The 14,132-nt window shown below is 43.3% G+C and overlaps 1 protein-coding gene across 1 annotated transcript; it reads left to right on the forward strand.

Annotated features, from left to right (window-relative positions):
- Nucleotides 1-2,261, forward strand: LOC125797562 (zinc finger protein 844-like). The gene is given in 2 exon segments (XM_049474080.1): nucleotides 1-27; nucleotides 1,422-2,261. Coding segments are annotated over 2 exon segments (867 nt in total).
- The last annotated feature ends 11,871 nt before the right edge of the window (nucleotides 2,262-14,132 follow it).

Consider the following 14,132-nt stretch of genomic DNA (forward strand, 5'->3'; position numbering starts at 1 on the left):
ATGACGTTTACTGGAGGAGGTAGGGAGGTAACATAGACCTTTAGGAGTGAGTGCAGGTAGGAGGGGGCTGCTCTGTCATCACCTTGTAGGCATTGTAATGATTGTAATTATCATTTTACCTTAGTAATGCCATTTTATTAGTATATTTTACATAATTTTAGCTTGAATCCTATACCTTGAGCAAAGCCACTGTAATAATTTTACCTCAGCAATGTAATTCTAATAATAAATTAGTAATCAGTAATGCTATTCTAATAATATTTTTCAATCTTAGTAATGCTACTATAATATTTTTACCTTGGTAAGTGCAATTTAAATAATAATTTCACCTCAGTAATGGCATTCTAAAAATGCTATTCATATAATAGTTTTGCCTTAGTAAAGTTTTTTCTAATAATAATTATACATCAGTAATGCCAATATAAAAATAATTGTACCTCAGTAATGCAATTCTAATCATTTTACCTCAGCAATGCTATTCTAATAATAATGGTACCACAGTAATGGTATTCTAATAATAATTTTACCTCAGTAATGCCAATATATTAAAAATAATAATTGTACCTCAGTAATTCAACTTTTTTATTTCTTTCTTCCAGGAGGGAATGCTGTCTTTTTCCAGGTCTTCTTCTGCTTCTAGTGTTGCTGTTGCTAGCTGGTTCAAATTGCTTCACAAATGCACACAATCACAAGTGTTCATGAAGACATTAAGCTGCTGAAAGAGGGAACCAGCATGGCCTCCAGAGAAAGTTCCAACATTCAACAAACAACTTCTTCTACACCTCACAGACACATGCATAAAAGTACAAAGAAGAAATCTCATCACTGCTCAGACTGTGGGAAGAGATTTACTACACAAGGTCATCTAACAATACACCAGCGCATTCACACTGGAGAGAAACCGCATCACTGCTTAGTGTGTGGGAGGAGTTTTATTACACAGGATCATCTTAAAATACACCAGCGCATTCACACTGGAGAGAAACCTTATCAGTGCTCACACTGTGGGAGGAGCTTTACTACGCAGAGTCATCTCCAAATACATCAGCGGATTCACACTGGGGAAAAACCCTTCCACTGCTCAGACTGCGGTAAGAGATTCAGTCAACTGATTAATCTCCAAACACACCAGCGCATTCACACAGGGGAGAAACCATATCAGTGTTCAGACTGTGGGAAGAGTTTTAGTCAACGGAGTCATCTCCAACAACACCAGCTCATTCACAGTGGAGTGAAGTTATATCAGTGCTCACAGTGTGGCAAAAGTTTTAATAGACCTAGTAATCTCCAACACCATCAGCGCATTCACACAGGAGAGAAACCATATCAGTGCTCAGACTGTGGAAAAACTTTTAGTCAACAGAGGAAACTCCAACAACACCAGACTGTTCACACTGGAGTAAAACCCTATCTCTGCTCAGTTTGTGGGAAAAGTTTTAATCGACACAACACACTCCAACAACACCAGCGCATTCACACTGGAGAGAAACCTTATTACTGTTCAGAGTGTGGGGAAAGTTTTAGTCAACAGAGAACACTCCAACTACACCAGAGCATTCACACCGGAGAGAAACCTTATCAGTGCTCCGACTGTGGGAAGAGCTTCCATCGACAAGGTCATCTTCAAGAACACCAGCGTATTCACACTGGAGAGAAACCATATCAGTGCTCAGACTGTGGAAAGTGCTTTAATCGACTGAGTCACCTCCAACAACATCGACGCATTCACACTGGAGAGAAACCGTATCAATGCTCGAACTGTGGGGAAGGTTTTAATCAACAAAATTCTCTCAAAATACACCAGATTATTCACACTACAATGAAACCGTATTACTGCTCAAACTGTGGGAAGAGTTTTAGTCATCCAAGTTCTCTTCATTTACACCAGAGCATTCACACAGGGGAAAAATCATATCACTGCTCAGACTGTGGGAAGAGTTTTAATCGAAAGTTTAATCTAAAAAAACACCAGCGCATTCACACTGGAGAGAAACCATATCAGTGCTCAGACTGTGGAAAGAGTTTTAGTCAACAGAGTCACCTTCAACAACACCAGCGCATTCACACTGGAGAGAAACCGTATCATTGTTCAAACTGTGGGAAAAGTTTTAATCAACAGAGTCATCTCCATCAACACCAGAGGATTCACAGTGGAGAGAAACCATATCACTGCCCAGATAATGGAAATAGTTTTTGTCAACAGAGGACACTTCCAGTTATCCAGTAACCATATCAGTGCTCACTGTGGGAATAATCTTTGACACTGGTGCATTCACACTAATATTTATTGATTACAACATATTTGTATTGTTTTGCAACCTTTGGCATGAGTTAATAACCTGGTGCTCTTCCTGGACCCTGACACTTTTGTCCCCCTGAATTTGAGGGACACAAAATGATATAAAAGACAAGTGTAAGCACACAAATGCATCAGGACAAATCCTCTAAACAGAAATCAGAGCCCATGTGCCCAGCCACAGAAAATAATGGGCCCCTAAGGATTAGCAAGAAGCAGGAGGAATGGCGGCTACATTACCTGAATACTAACCTTGCTGATTTTTCACTGATTTGAACCCGCAGAGCCACTTGCAGTACACTCAATGAAAACCCAAAAAAGAAACTGCTACAGTTGACTGATCCCATGGACCACTATGGGCTGTGCAATTATTGCAGTGTACTCAAAAAATATCTTCCATAAATAATGGAGCTCCAAAGGGCCCATGTGTATTCTAGATGTTCACAGTCACTGCTGGCAATGCTAAGTAACACAGGTGATGGATCAGATCAGTGGCAGATCAGTCTATGATGGAACCTATAAAGCTTAGGGAAAACACAGTAGTTATCATGGTTGGAACTCAGAAGTGATGTAGCTGAACTGACTGCCTCATGGTATTTTTGTGACTGAAGGTATGAACAATATATTCTGGCCGTAGCCTTATGACCTTTGACCATTAGAATCACCAAACATTCATATCTTCAACAGCATGGTGGTACTGAAGCAAACTTCTGGAGAAATCAGAAGCTAAAAAAGAGAGGCCAGATGAGAGCATGGAGGCAGCAGATGAGACATCAAGAGTAAAGTTACTGTGTTGATGTTACTATGAATAAAGAATGTTTTAGATGCCTGGTTAACCTCAGAAAACCCCAAAAACTATATAGACTGCAGAAAACATGCAGTCATCAGCCATCCTTGGTTACAGCAATGATGATTTGTTATTTGTTAAAATACAATAATTTACAACAGCAAAAATACACATACAAAAACACAGTCACACATTTACACTTTTTCCTTCACACACATTTTCTCTCACAAAAACACACTCACTTATGCACAAACATACAGACCCAGTAACATGCACATTCATACACACACCTTTTTAATGATTGTTCTTCAAATACTGCTGAAAATTAAAATGAATTCTATTTATTTGATAATAAAATACAATAAACAATTACAGTGTTTCAATGTTACAGTGTGTTCATGTGTTTATTTCTTTTTTAAATGTGTATTTCTTCATTGTCTTAAATATAGGCACTTATGATCCTCAAGATGCCAACATGGGAGGTTTGATGGTATGATGTTATTCCATAAACATGAAATAATGTAAAAAGTTTATAATAAGATTCAATAGGATCCTAAATGGCATGTCTGAGCTCAAATACACGATACAGTGGGTTTCAATAGGATCCAAACTTGTGATATAACATGATATAGTGGTTATTGTCATTTTAAAAGTTAATCATAATTTTGAAATTGATCAGGAGAGTAAGTGCTCTTTGAAGAGCTCAGTCTTCAGGAGTTTATTATTAAAGATAGTGAGATTCTCCTGATCTGGTAGTGGAAGGTAGTTTGTTCCACCCAATTGAACATCTGTCGTACATCCTTAAACAGAATATGGAGGACAAGATGTCTAATATCCACCAGCTCCTTGATGTCATCACTTTTGTTGCAGTGGTTTAGACATTAATTTTTGTGTCTTGAGTTATTTTGATGGAACAGTTAATGTACAGTTATATAAGCTGTACACTGACTACTTTACACTGTATCAAAGTGTCATGTCTTCAGAGTGTCTCATGAAAGGATATACTAAAATATTTACAAATGTGAGAGTTGTACTCACTTTTGAGAGATACTGTAAACCCTGGATTCTCTGGTTTTTCAGTGGTTGAAGTTCTGTAAAAGTTTCTTTATGAATGTGAAGCTTCTACTTGTCTTGTGGATCTCCACCTCATCATTTTCATTTCCATTATGTGCCCATCACATTTTCACATTCATAAATGTACATTTTACATTAGATATAGCTCCACATTATCTTTCTGTACTGTTGTGTTCTGTTGTTTGCTATTTGTTTGTACTGAGCGAGTAGGATGGATTCCTCTGAGTCTTGGTTCCCCCTAAGGTCTCTTCCTCTTAATGTAAGGAATTTTTTTCTTGCCACTGTTGTCACCACAATGGCATGTCATTTTGTTGTAAAAGCGCAATGCAAATAAAATTTAATTGAATCTTGCAGACTCATAATTTATAATTGTATTAATAAATCTTTCTGTTGTTTTTTTGGCAGTTGGTTGTTATTAGTGTTCTATTCAGTGTGTAAGTGATTTCATTGGTTTGTCTTACGAGCTCATCTTCACAGTGCCTCTCTGTAACCCTAGCATCAAGAGGTCCTGGTGTGAAACTTCCCCTTAATTTTAATACAGTAGGAGGAAGTTTTGTAACATGCAGGATAAGTACAGTATTTATGATCAGTTTTGGGTCTGGATATGTAAACAACCCTGTACTCAGGCAGCGCTTTAATAGATCTCAAACGATGGTTAATGTGACTTTTCTGAAAGTGGTACAATGGAAAAAACTGTTCAGAATCATAGAACAGGGCCTCTTGATGACCAGTTTTTGTCAAGTTTGGACTTTAGGTCCCGGCAGGTGCCTCATGGACCAATACCTGTGACGTCGGATCTCCGCAGGTGACCACACAGGTGCTAGTTGGACACCATACTGCGATTTCAGACCTCTGGATGGTCGGGGAAAATAGTTTGGCCACTGTGGCTTCTGTGGCAAGAAACTCCGCACGCGACCACAGAGGTGCTCTGAGAGGTCTGGGGATGGAGTTTTGCCTACAGAGGATTTTGACACACGAAACTTGGCAGGCTAACCCACGGGTGCCTCATAGACCACTGCCTGCGACGTCAGACCTCAGGGAGTTAAGGCGACCACACAGGTGCCAGTTGGACACCATACTGCGATTTCGGACCTCTGGGTAGTCGGGAAAAGCTTTTGTGACTCGAAACTCGGCAGGTGAACCTGGGAGTGCAACATGGAACACTGCCTGCGACGTCAGACCTCTGGGTGGTCTGGGGAGGGAGTTGGGCCTACAGAGGCTTCTAACATACAAAACTTTACAGGCTAACCCGAGGCTGCCTCATGGTGGCTTGGTAGGCCACCCTAGGGATAGGTCCTGGAACAATCCCTGCGATGTCAGAACTCTGGGAGATTGAGGAAAAGAGTTTGGCCTACATTGGCTTCTGTGGGACAAAACTTTACAGGCGATCACCCAGGTGGCAGTTGGAAAACATACTGTAATTTTAAACCTCTGGGTGGTCAGAGGAAGAAGTTTGGCCTACGTTGACTTCTGTGGCACGAAACTCTGCAGACAATGCCGCATTGCCAATTGGCCCACCTCCTTGGATTTACAATGGCTTCTGTAGGACAAAACTCTGCAGGCAACCCCAGAGGTACCAGTTGGACGACATACTGTGATTTCAGAACTCTAGGTGGTTGGGGAAAGCAGTTTGGCCTATGATGGCTTCTATGGCACAAAACTTCGCAGGCAATCACACAGGTGCAAGTTGGACAACATACTGCTATGGCAGACATCTGAGTGGCCGGGGGATGGAGTTTGGCCTATGTTGACTTCTGTGGCACAAAACTTCGCAGACGATTACCCTGGCTACAGATGGACCAAAAATTGCGATTTCAGACCTCTGGGTGGTCGGGGGAAGGAGTTTGGCCTACGGTGACTCCTGTTGCACGAAACTCTCCACACAACCCCAAAGGTGTCAGTTGGACAACATATTTCGATTTCAGATGTCTGGGTGCTTGGGGGAAGGAGTTTGATCCACGTTGACTTCTGAGGCACGAAACTTTGCAGGCAACCCCAAAGGTAGCATTTGGACAAACTACTATGATTTCAGACCTCTGGGTTGTCGGGGGAAGGAGTTTGGCCTACGTTGACGTCTGTGGCACGAAACTGTACAGGCAACCTCAAATGTGCTGTCCGGACAACATATTACGATTTCAGACCTCTGGGTTGTCGGGGGAAGTGGTTTGGCATACGTTGACTTCTGTGGCACGAAACTTTACAAACAACACCAGAAGTGCCATTTGGACAACAAATTGCGATTTCAGACCTCTGGGTTGTCGGGGGAAGGAGTTTGGCCTACGTTGACGTCTGTTGCACGAAACTTTACAGGCAACCTCAAATGTGCTATCCGGACAACATATTACGATTTCAGACATCTGGATTGTCGGGGGAAGGAGTTTGGCCTACGTTGACTTCTGTGGCACGAAACTTTACAAACAACACCAGAAGTGCCATTCGGACAACATATTTCGATTTCAGACCTTTGGGTTGTCGTGGGAAGGAGTTTGGCCTACGTTGACTTCTGTAACACGAAACTTTATAAACAACACCAGAAGTGCCATTTGGACAACAAATTACGATTTCAGACCTCTGGGTTGTTGGGGGAAGGAGTTTGGCCTACGTTGACGTCTGTGGCACGAAACTTTACAGGCAACCTCAAATGTGCTATCCGGACAACATATTACGATTTCAGACATCTGGGTTGTCGGGGGAAGGAGTTTGGCCTACGTTGACTTCTGTGGCACGAAACTTTACAGGCAACCTCACATGTGCTATTCGGACAACATATTTCGATTTCAGACCTCTAGGTTGTCAGGGAAGGAGTTTTGCCTACGTTGACTTCAGTAACACGAAACTTTACAAACAACACCAGAAGTGCCATTCGGACAACATATTTCGATTTCAGACCTTTGGGTTGTCGTGGGAAGGAGTTTGGCCTACGTTGACTTCTGTAACACGAAACTTTATAAACAACACCAGAAGTGCCATTTGGACAACAAATTACGATTTCAGACCTCTGGGTTGTTGGGGGAAGGAGTTTGGCCTACGTTGACGTCTGTGGCACGAAACTTTACAGGCAACCTCAAATGTGCTATCCGGACAACATATTACGATTTCAGACCTCTGCGTTGTCGGGGGAAGGAGTTTGGCCTACGTTGACGTCTGTGGCACGAAATTTTACAGGCCACCTCAAATGTGCTATCCAGACAACATATTACGATTTCAGACCTCTAGGTTGTCGGGGGAAGGAGTTTGGCCTACGTTGACTTCTGTGGCACGAAACTTTACAGGCAACCTCACATGTGCTATACGGACAACATATTTCGATTTCAGACCTCTAGGTTGTCGGGGGAAGGAGTTTTGCCTACGTTGACTTCAGTAACACGAAACTTTACAAACAACACCAGAAGTGCCATTCGGACAACATATTTCGATTTCAGACCTTTGGGTTGTCGTGGGAAGGAGTTTGGCCTACGTTGACTTCTGTAACACGAAACTTTATAAACAACACCAGAAGTGCCATTTGGACAACAAATTACGATTTCAGACCTCTGGGTTGTCGGGGGAAGGAGTTTGGCCTACGTTGACATCTGTGGCACGAACCTTTACAGGCAACCTCAAATGTGCAATCCGGACAACATATTACGATTTCAGACCTCTGGGTTGTCGGGGGAAGGAGTTTGGCCTACGTTGACGTCTGTGGCACGAAACTTTACAGGCAACCTCAAATGTGCTATCCGGACAACATATTACGATTTCAGACCTCTGGGTTGTCGGGGGAAGGAGTTTGGCCTACATTGACGTCTGTGGCACGAAACTTTACAAACAACACCAGAAGTGCCATTCGGACAACATATTTCAATTTCAGACCTCTGGGTTTTCAGGGGAAGGAGTTTGGCCAACGTTGACTTCTATGGCACGAAACTTTACAGGCAACCTCAAAAGTGCTATCCGGACAACATATTTCGATTTCAGACCTCTGGGTTGTCGGGGGAAGGAGTTTGGCCTACGTTGACATCTGTGGCACGAAACTTTACAGGCAACCTCAAATGTGCTATCCGGACAACATATTACGATTTCAGACCTCTGCGTTGTCGGGGGAAGGAGTTTGGCCTACGTTGACGTCTGTGGCACGAAACTTTACAGGCCACCTCAAATGTGCTATCCAGACAACATATTACGATTTCAGACCTCTAGGTTGTCGGGGGAAGGAGTTTGGCCTACGTTGACTTCTGTGGCACGAAACTTTACAGGCAACCTCACATGTGCTATACGGACAACATATTTCGATTTCAGACCTCTAGGTTGTCGGGGGAAGGAGTTTTGCCTACGTTGACTTCAGTAACACGAAACTTTACAAACAACACCAGAAGTGCCATTCGGACAACATATTTCGATTTCAGACCTTTGGGTTGTCGTGGGAAGGAGTTTGGCCTACGTTGACTTCTGTAACACGAAACTTTATAAACAACACCAGAAGTGCCATTTGGACAACAAATTACGATTTCAGACCTCTGGGTTGTCGGGGGAAGGAGTTTGGCCTACGTTGACTTCTGTAACACGAAACTTTATCAACAACACCAGAAGTAGCATTCGGACAACATATTTAAATTTCAGACCTCTAGGTTGTCGGGGGAAGGAGTTTGGCCTACGTTGACTTCAGTAAAACGAAACTTTACAAACAACACCAGAAGTCCCATTCAGACAACATATTTCGATTTCAGACCTTTGGGTTGTCGGGGGAAGGAGTTTGGCCTACGTTGACTTCTGTAACACGAAACTTTACAAACAACACCAGAAGTACTATTCGGACAACATATTTAAATGTCAGACCTCTAGGTTGTCGGGGGAAGGAGTTTGGCCTATGTTGACTTCTGTGGCACGAAACTTTACAGGCAACCTCAAATGGGATATCTCGATTTCAGACCTCTAGGTTGTCGGGGGAAGGAATTTGGCCTACGTTGACTTCAGTAACACGAAACTTTACAAACAACACCAGAAGTGCCATTCGGACAACATATTACGATTTCAGACCTCTGGGGTGTCGGGGGAAGGAGTTTGGCCTACGTTGACTTCAGTAACACGAAACTTTACAAACAACACCTGAAGTGCCATTCGGACAACATATTTAAATTTCAGACCTTTGGGTTGTCGGGGGAAGGAGTTTGGTCTACGTTGACTTCTGCAACACGAAACTTTACAAACAACACCAGAAGTACTATTCGGACAACATATTTAAATGTCAGACCTCTAGGTTGTCGGGGGAAGGAGTTTGGCCTATGTTGACTTCTGTGGCACGAAACTTTACAGGCAACCTCAAATGTGATATCCAGACAACATATTTTGATTTCAGACCTCTAGGTTGTCGGGGGAAGGAATTTGGCCTACGTTGACTTCAGTAACACGAAACTTTACAAACAACACCAGAAGTGCCATTCGGACAAAATATTTAAATTTCAGACCTCTAGGTTGTCGGGGGAAGGAGTTTGGCCTACGTTGACTTCTATGGCACGAAACTTTACAGGCAACCTCAAATGTGCTATCCGGACAACATATTTCGATTTCAGACCTCTAGGTTGTCGGGGGAAGGAGTTTGGCCTACGTTGACTTCTGTGGCACGAAACTTTACAGGCAACCCCAAATGTACTGTCCGGACAACATATTAAAATTTCAGACCTCTGGGTTTTCAGGGGAAGGAGTTTGGCCTACGTTGACTTCTATAACACGAAACTTTACAAACAACACCAGAAGTGCCATTCGGACAACATATTTAAATTTCAGACCTCTAGGTTGTCGGGGGAAGGAGTTTGGCCTACGTTGACTTCTATGGCACGAAACTTTACAGGCAACCTCAAATGTGCTATCCGGACAACATATTTCAATTTCAGACCTCTAGGTTGTCGGGGGAAGGAGTTTGGCCTACGTTGACTTCTGTGGCACGAAACTTTACAGGCAACCCCAAATGTACTGTCCGGACAACTTATTAAAATTTCAGACCTCTGGGTTTTCAGGGGAAGGAGTTTGGCCTACGTTGACTTCTATAACACGAAACTTTACAAACAGCACCAGAAGTGCCATTCGGACAACATGTTTAAATTTCAGACCTCTAGGTTGTCGGGGGAAGGAGTTTGGCCTACGTTGACTTCTATGGCACGAAACTTTACAGGCAACCTCAAAAGTGCTATCCGGACAACATATTTCAATTTCAGACCTCTAGGTTGTCGGGGGAAGGAGTTTGGCCTACGTTGACTTCTATGGCACGAAACTTTACAGGCAACCCCAAATGTACTGTCCGGACAACATATTAAAATTTCAGACCTCTGGGTTTTCAGGGGAAGGAGTTTGGCCTACGTTGACTTCTATAACACGAAACTTTACAAACAGCACCAGAAGTGCCATTCGGACAACATATTTAAATTTCAGACCTCTAGGTTGTCGGGGGAAGGAGTTTGGCCTACGTTGACTTCTATGGCACGAAACTTTACAGGCAACCTCAAATGTGCTATCCGGACAACATATTTCGATTTCAGACCTCTAGGTTGTCGGGGGAAGGAGTTTGGCCTACGTTGACTTCTGTGGCACGAAACTTTACAGGCAACCCCAAATGTACTGTCCGGACAACATATTAAAATTTCAGACCTCTGGGTTTTCAGGGGAAGGAGTTTTGCCTACGTTGACTTCTATAACACGAAACTTTACAAACAGCACCAGAAGTGCCATTCGGACAACATATTTAAATTTCAGACCTCTAGGTTGTCGGGGGAAGGAGTTTGGCCTACGTTGACTTCTATGGCACGAAACTTTACAGGCAACCCCAAATGTACTGTCCGGACAACATATTAAAATTTCAGACCTCTGGGTTTTCAGGGGAAGGAGTTTGGCCTACGTTGACTTCTGTAACACGAAACTTTATCAACAACACCAGAAGTGCCATTCGGACAACATATTTCGATTTCAGACCTTTGGGTTGTCGGGGGAAGGAGTTTGGCCTACGTTGACTTCTGTAACACGAAACTTTACAAACAACACCAGAAGCTCTATTCGGACAACATATTTAAATGTCAGACCTCTAGGTTGTCGGGGGCAGGAGTTTGGCCTACGTTGACTTCTGTGGCACAAAACTTTACAGGCAACCTCAAATGTAATATCCGGACAACATATTTCGATTTCAGACCTCTAGGTTGTCCGGGGAAGGAGTTTGGCCTACGTTGACTTCTATGGCACGAAACTTTACAGGCAACCCCACATGTACTGTCCGGACAACATATTAAAATTTCAGACCTCTGGGTTTTCAGGGGAAGGAGTTTGGCCTACGTTGACTTCTGTAACACGAAACTTTATCAACAACACCAGAAGTGCCATTCGGACAACATAGTTCGATTTCAGACCTTTGGGTTGTCGTGGGAAGGAGTTTGGCCTACGTTGACTTCTGTAACACGAAACTTTACAAACAACACCAGAAGCACTATTCGGACAACATATTTAAATGTCAGACCTCTAGATTGTCGGGGGAAGGAGTTTGACCTATGTTAACTTCTGTGGCACGAAACTTTACAGGCAACCTCAAATGTGATATCCGGACAAGATAGTTCGATTTCAGACCTCTAGGTTGTCGGGGGAAGGAGTTTGGCCTACGTTGACTTCAGTGACACGAAACTTTATAAACAACACCAGAAGTGCCATTCGGACAACATATTTAAATTTCAGACCTCTAGGTGGTCTGGGGAAGGAGTTTGGCCTACGTTGACTTCTGTAACACGAAACTTTACAAACAACACCAGAAGTGCCATTCGGACAACATATTGAAATTTCAGACCTCTGGGTTTTCAGGGGAAGGAGTTTGGCCTACGTTGACTTCTGTAACACGAAACTTTACAAACAACACCAGAAGTGCCATTCGGACAACATATTTAAATTTCAGACCTCTGGGTTTTCAGGGGAAGGAGTTTGGCCAACGTTGACTTCTATGGCACGAAACTTTACAGGCAACCTCAAAAGTGCTATCCGGACAACATATTTCAATTTCAGACCTCTAGGTTGTCGGGGGAAGGAGTTTGGCCTACGTTGACTTCTATGGCACGAAACTTTACAGGCAACCCCAAATGTACTGCCCGGACAACTTATTAAAATTTCAGACCTCTGGGTTTTCAGGGGAAGGAGTTTGGCCTACGTTGACATCTGTAACACGAAACTTTATCAACAACACCAGAAGTGCCATTCGGACAACATATTTCGATTTCAGACCTCTAGGTTGTCGGGGGAAGGAGTTTGGCCTACGTTGACTTCTATGGCACGAAACTTTACAGGCAACCCCACATGTACTGTCCGGACAACATATTAAAATTTCAGACCTCTGGGTTTTCAGGGGAAGGAGTTTGGCCTACGTTGACTTCTGTAACACGAAACTTTATCAACAACACCAGAAGTGCCATTCGGACAACATAGTTCGATTTCAGACCTTTGGGTTGTCGTGGGAAGGAGTTTGGCCTACGTTGACTTCTGTAACACGAAACTTTACAAACAACACCAGAAGCACTATTCGGACAACATATTTAAATGTCAGACCTCTAGATTGTCGGGGGAAGGAGTTTGACCTATGTTAACTTCTGTGGCACGAAACTTTACAGGCAACCTCAAATGTGATATCCGGACAAGATAGTTCGATTTCAGACCTCTAGGTTGTCGGGGGAAGGAGTTTGGCCTACGTTGACTTCTGTAACACGAAACTTTACAGGCAACCTCAAATGTGATATCCGGACAAGATAGTTCGATTTCAGACCTCTAGGTTGTCGGGGGAAGGAGTTTGGCCTACGTTGACTTCTGTAACACGAAACTTTACAAACAACACCAGAAGTGCCATTCGGACAATATATTTAAATAGCAGACCTCTAGGTTGTCGGAGGAAGGAGTTTGGCCTACGTTGACTTCAGTAACACGAAACTTTACAAACAACACCTGAAGTGCCATTCGGACAACATATTGAAATTTCAGACCTCTGGGTTTTCAGGGGAAGGAGTTTGGCCTACGTTGACTTCTGTAACACGAAACTTTACAAACAACACCAGAAGTGCCATTCGGACAACATATTTAAATTTCAGACCTCTGGGTTTTCAGGGGAAGGAGTTTGGCCAACGTTGACTTCTATGGCACGAAACTTTACAGGCAACCTCAAAAGTGCTATCCGGACAACATATTTCGATTTCAGACCTCTGGGTTGTCGGGGTAAGGAGTTTGGCCTACGTTGACATCTGTGGCACGAAACTTTACAGGCAACCTCAAATGTGCTATCCGGACAACATATTACGATTTCAGACCTCTGGGTTGTCGGGGGAAGGAGTTTGGCCTACGTTGACGTCTGTGGCACGAAACTTTACAGGCCACCTCAAATGTGCTATCCAGACAACATATTACGATTTCAGACCTCTAGGTTGTCCGGGGAAGCAGTTTGGCCTACGTTGACTTCTGTGGCACGAAACTTTACAGGCAACCTCACATGTGCTATACGGACAACATTTTTCGATTTCAGACCTCTAGGTTGTCGGGGGAAGGAGTTTTGCCTACGTTGACTTCAGTAACACGAAACTTTACAAACAACACCAGAAGTGCCATTCGGACAACATATTTCGATTTCAGACCTTTGGGTTGTCGTGGGAAGGAGTTTGGCCTACGTTGACTTCTGTAACACGAAACTTTATAAACAACACCAGAAGTGCCATTTGGACAAAAATTTACGATTTCAGACCTCTGGGTTGTCGGGGGAAGGAGTTTGGCCTACGTTGACATCTGTGGCACGAACCTTTACAGGCAACCTCAAATGTGCAATCCGGAAAACATATTACGATTTCAGACCTCTGGGTTGTCGGGGGAAGGAGTTTGGCCTACGTTGACGTCTGTGGCACGAAACTTTACAGGCAACCTCAAATGTGCTATCCGGACAACATAATACGATTTCTGACCTCTGGGTGGTCGGGGGAAGGAGTTTGGCCTACGTTG

This window comes from Astyanax mexicanus, unplaced genomic scaffold (genome assembly GCF_023375975.1).
Source record: "Astyanax mexicanus isolate ESR-SI-001 unplaced genomic scaffold, AstMex3_surface scaffold_51, whole genome shotgun sequence".
In the NCBI taxonomy this organism is placed as follows: Eukaryota; Metazoa; Chordata; class Actinopteri; order Characiformes; family Acestrorhamphidae; genus Astyanax; species Astyanax mexicanus.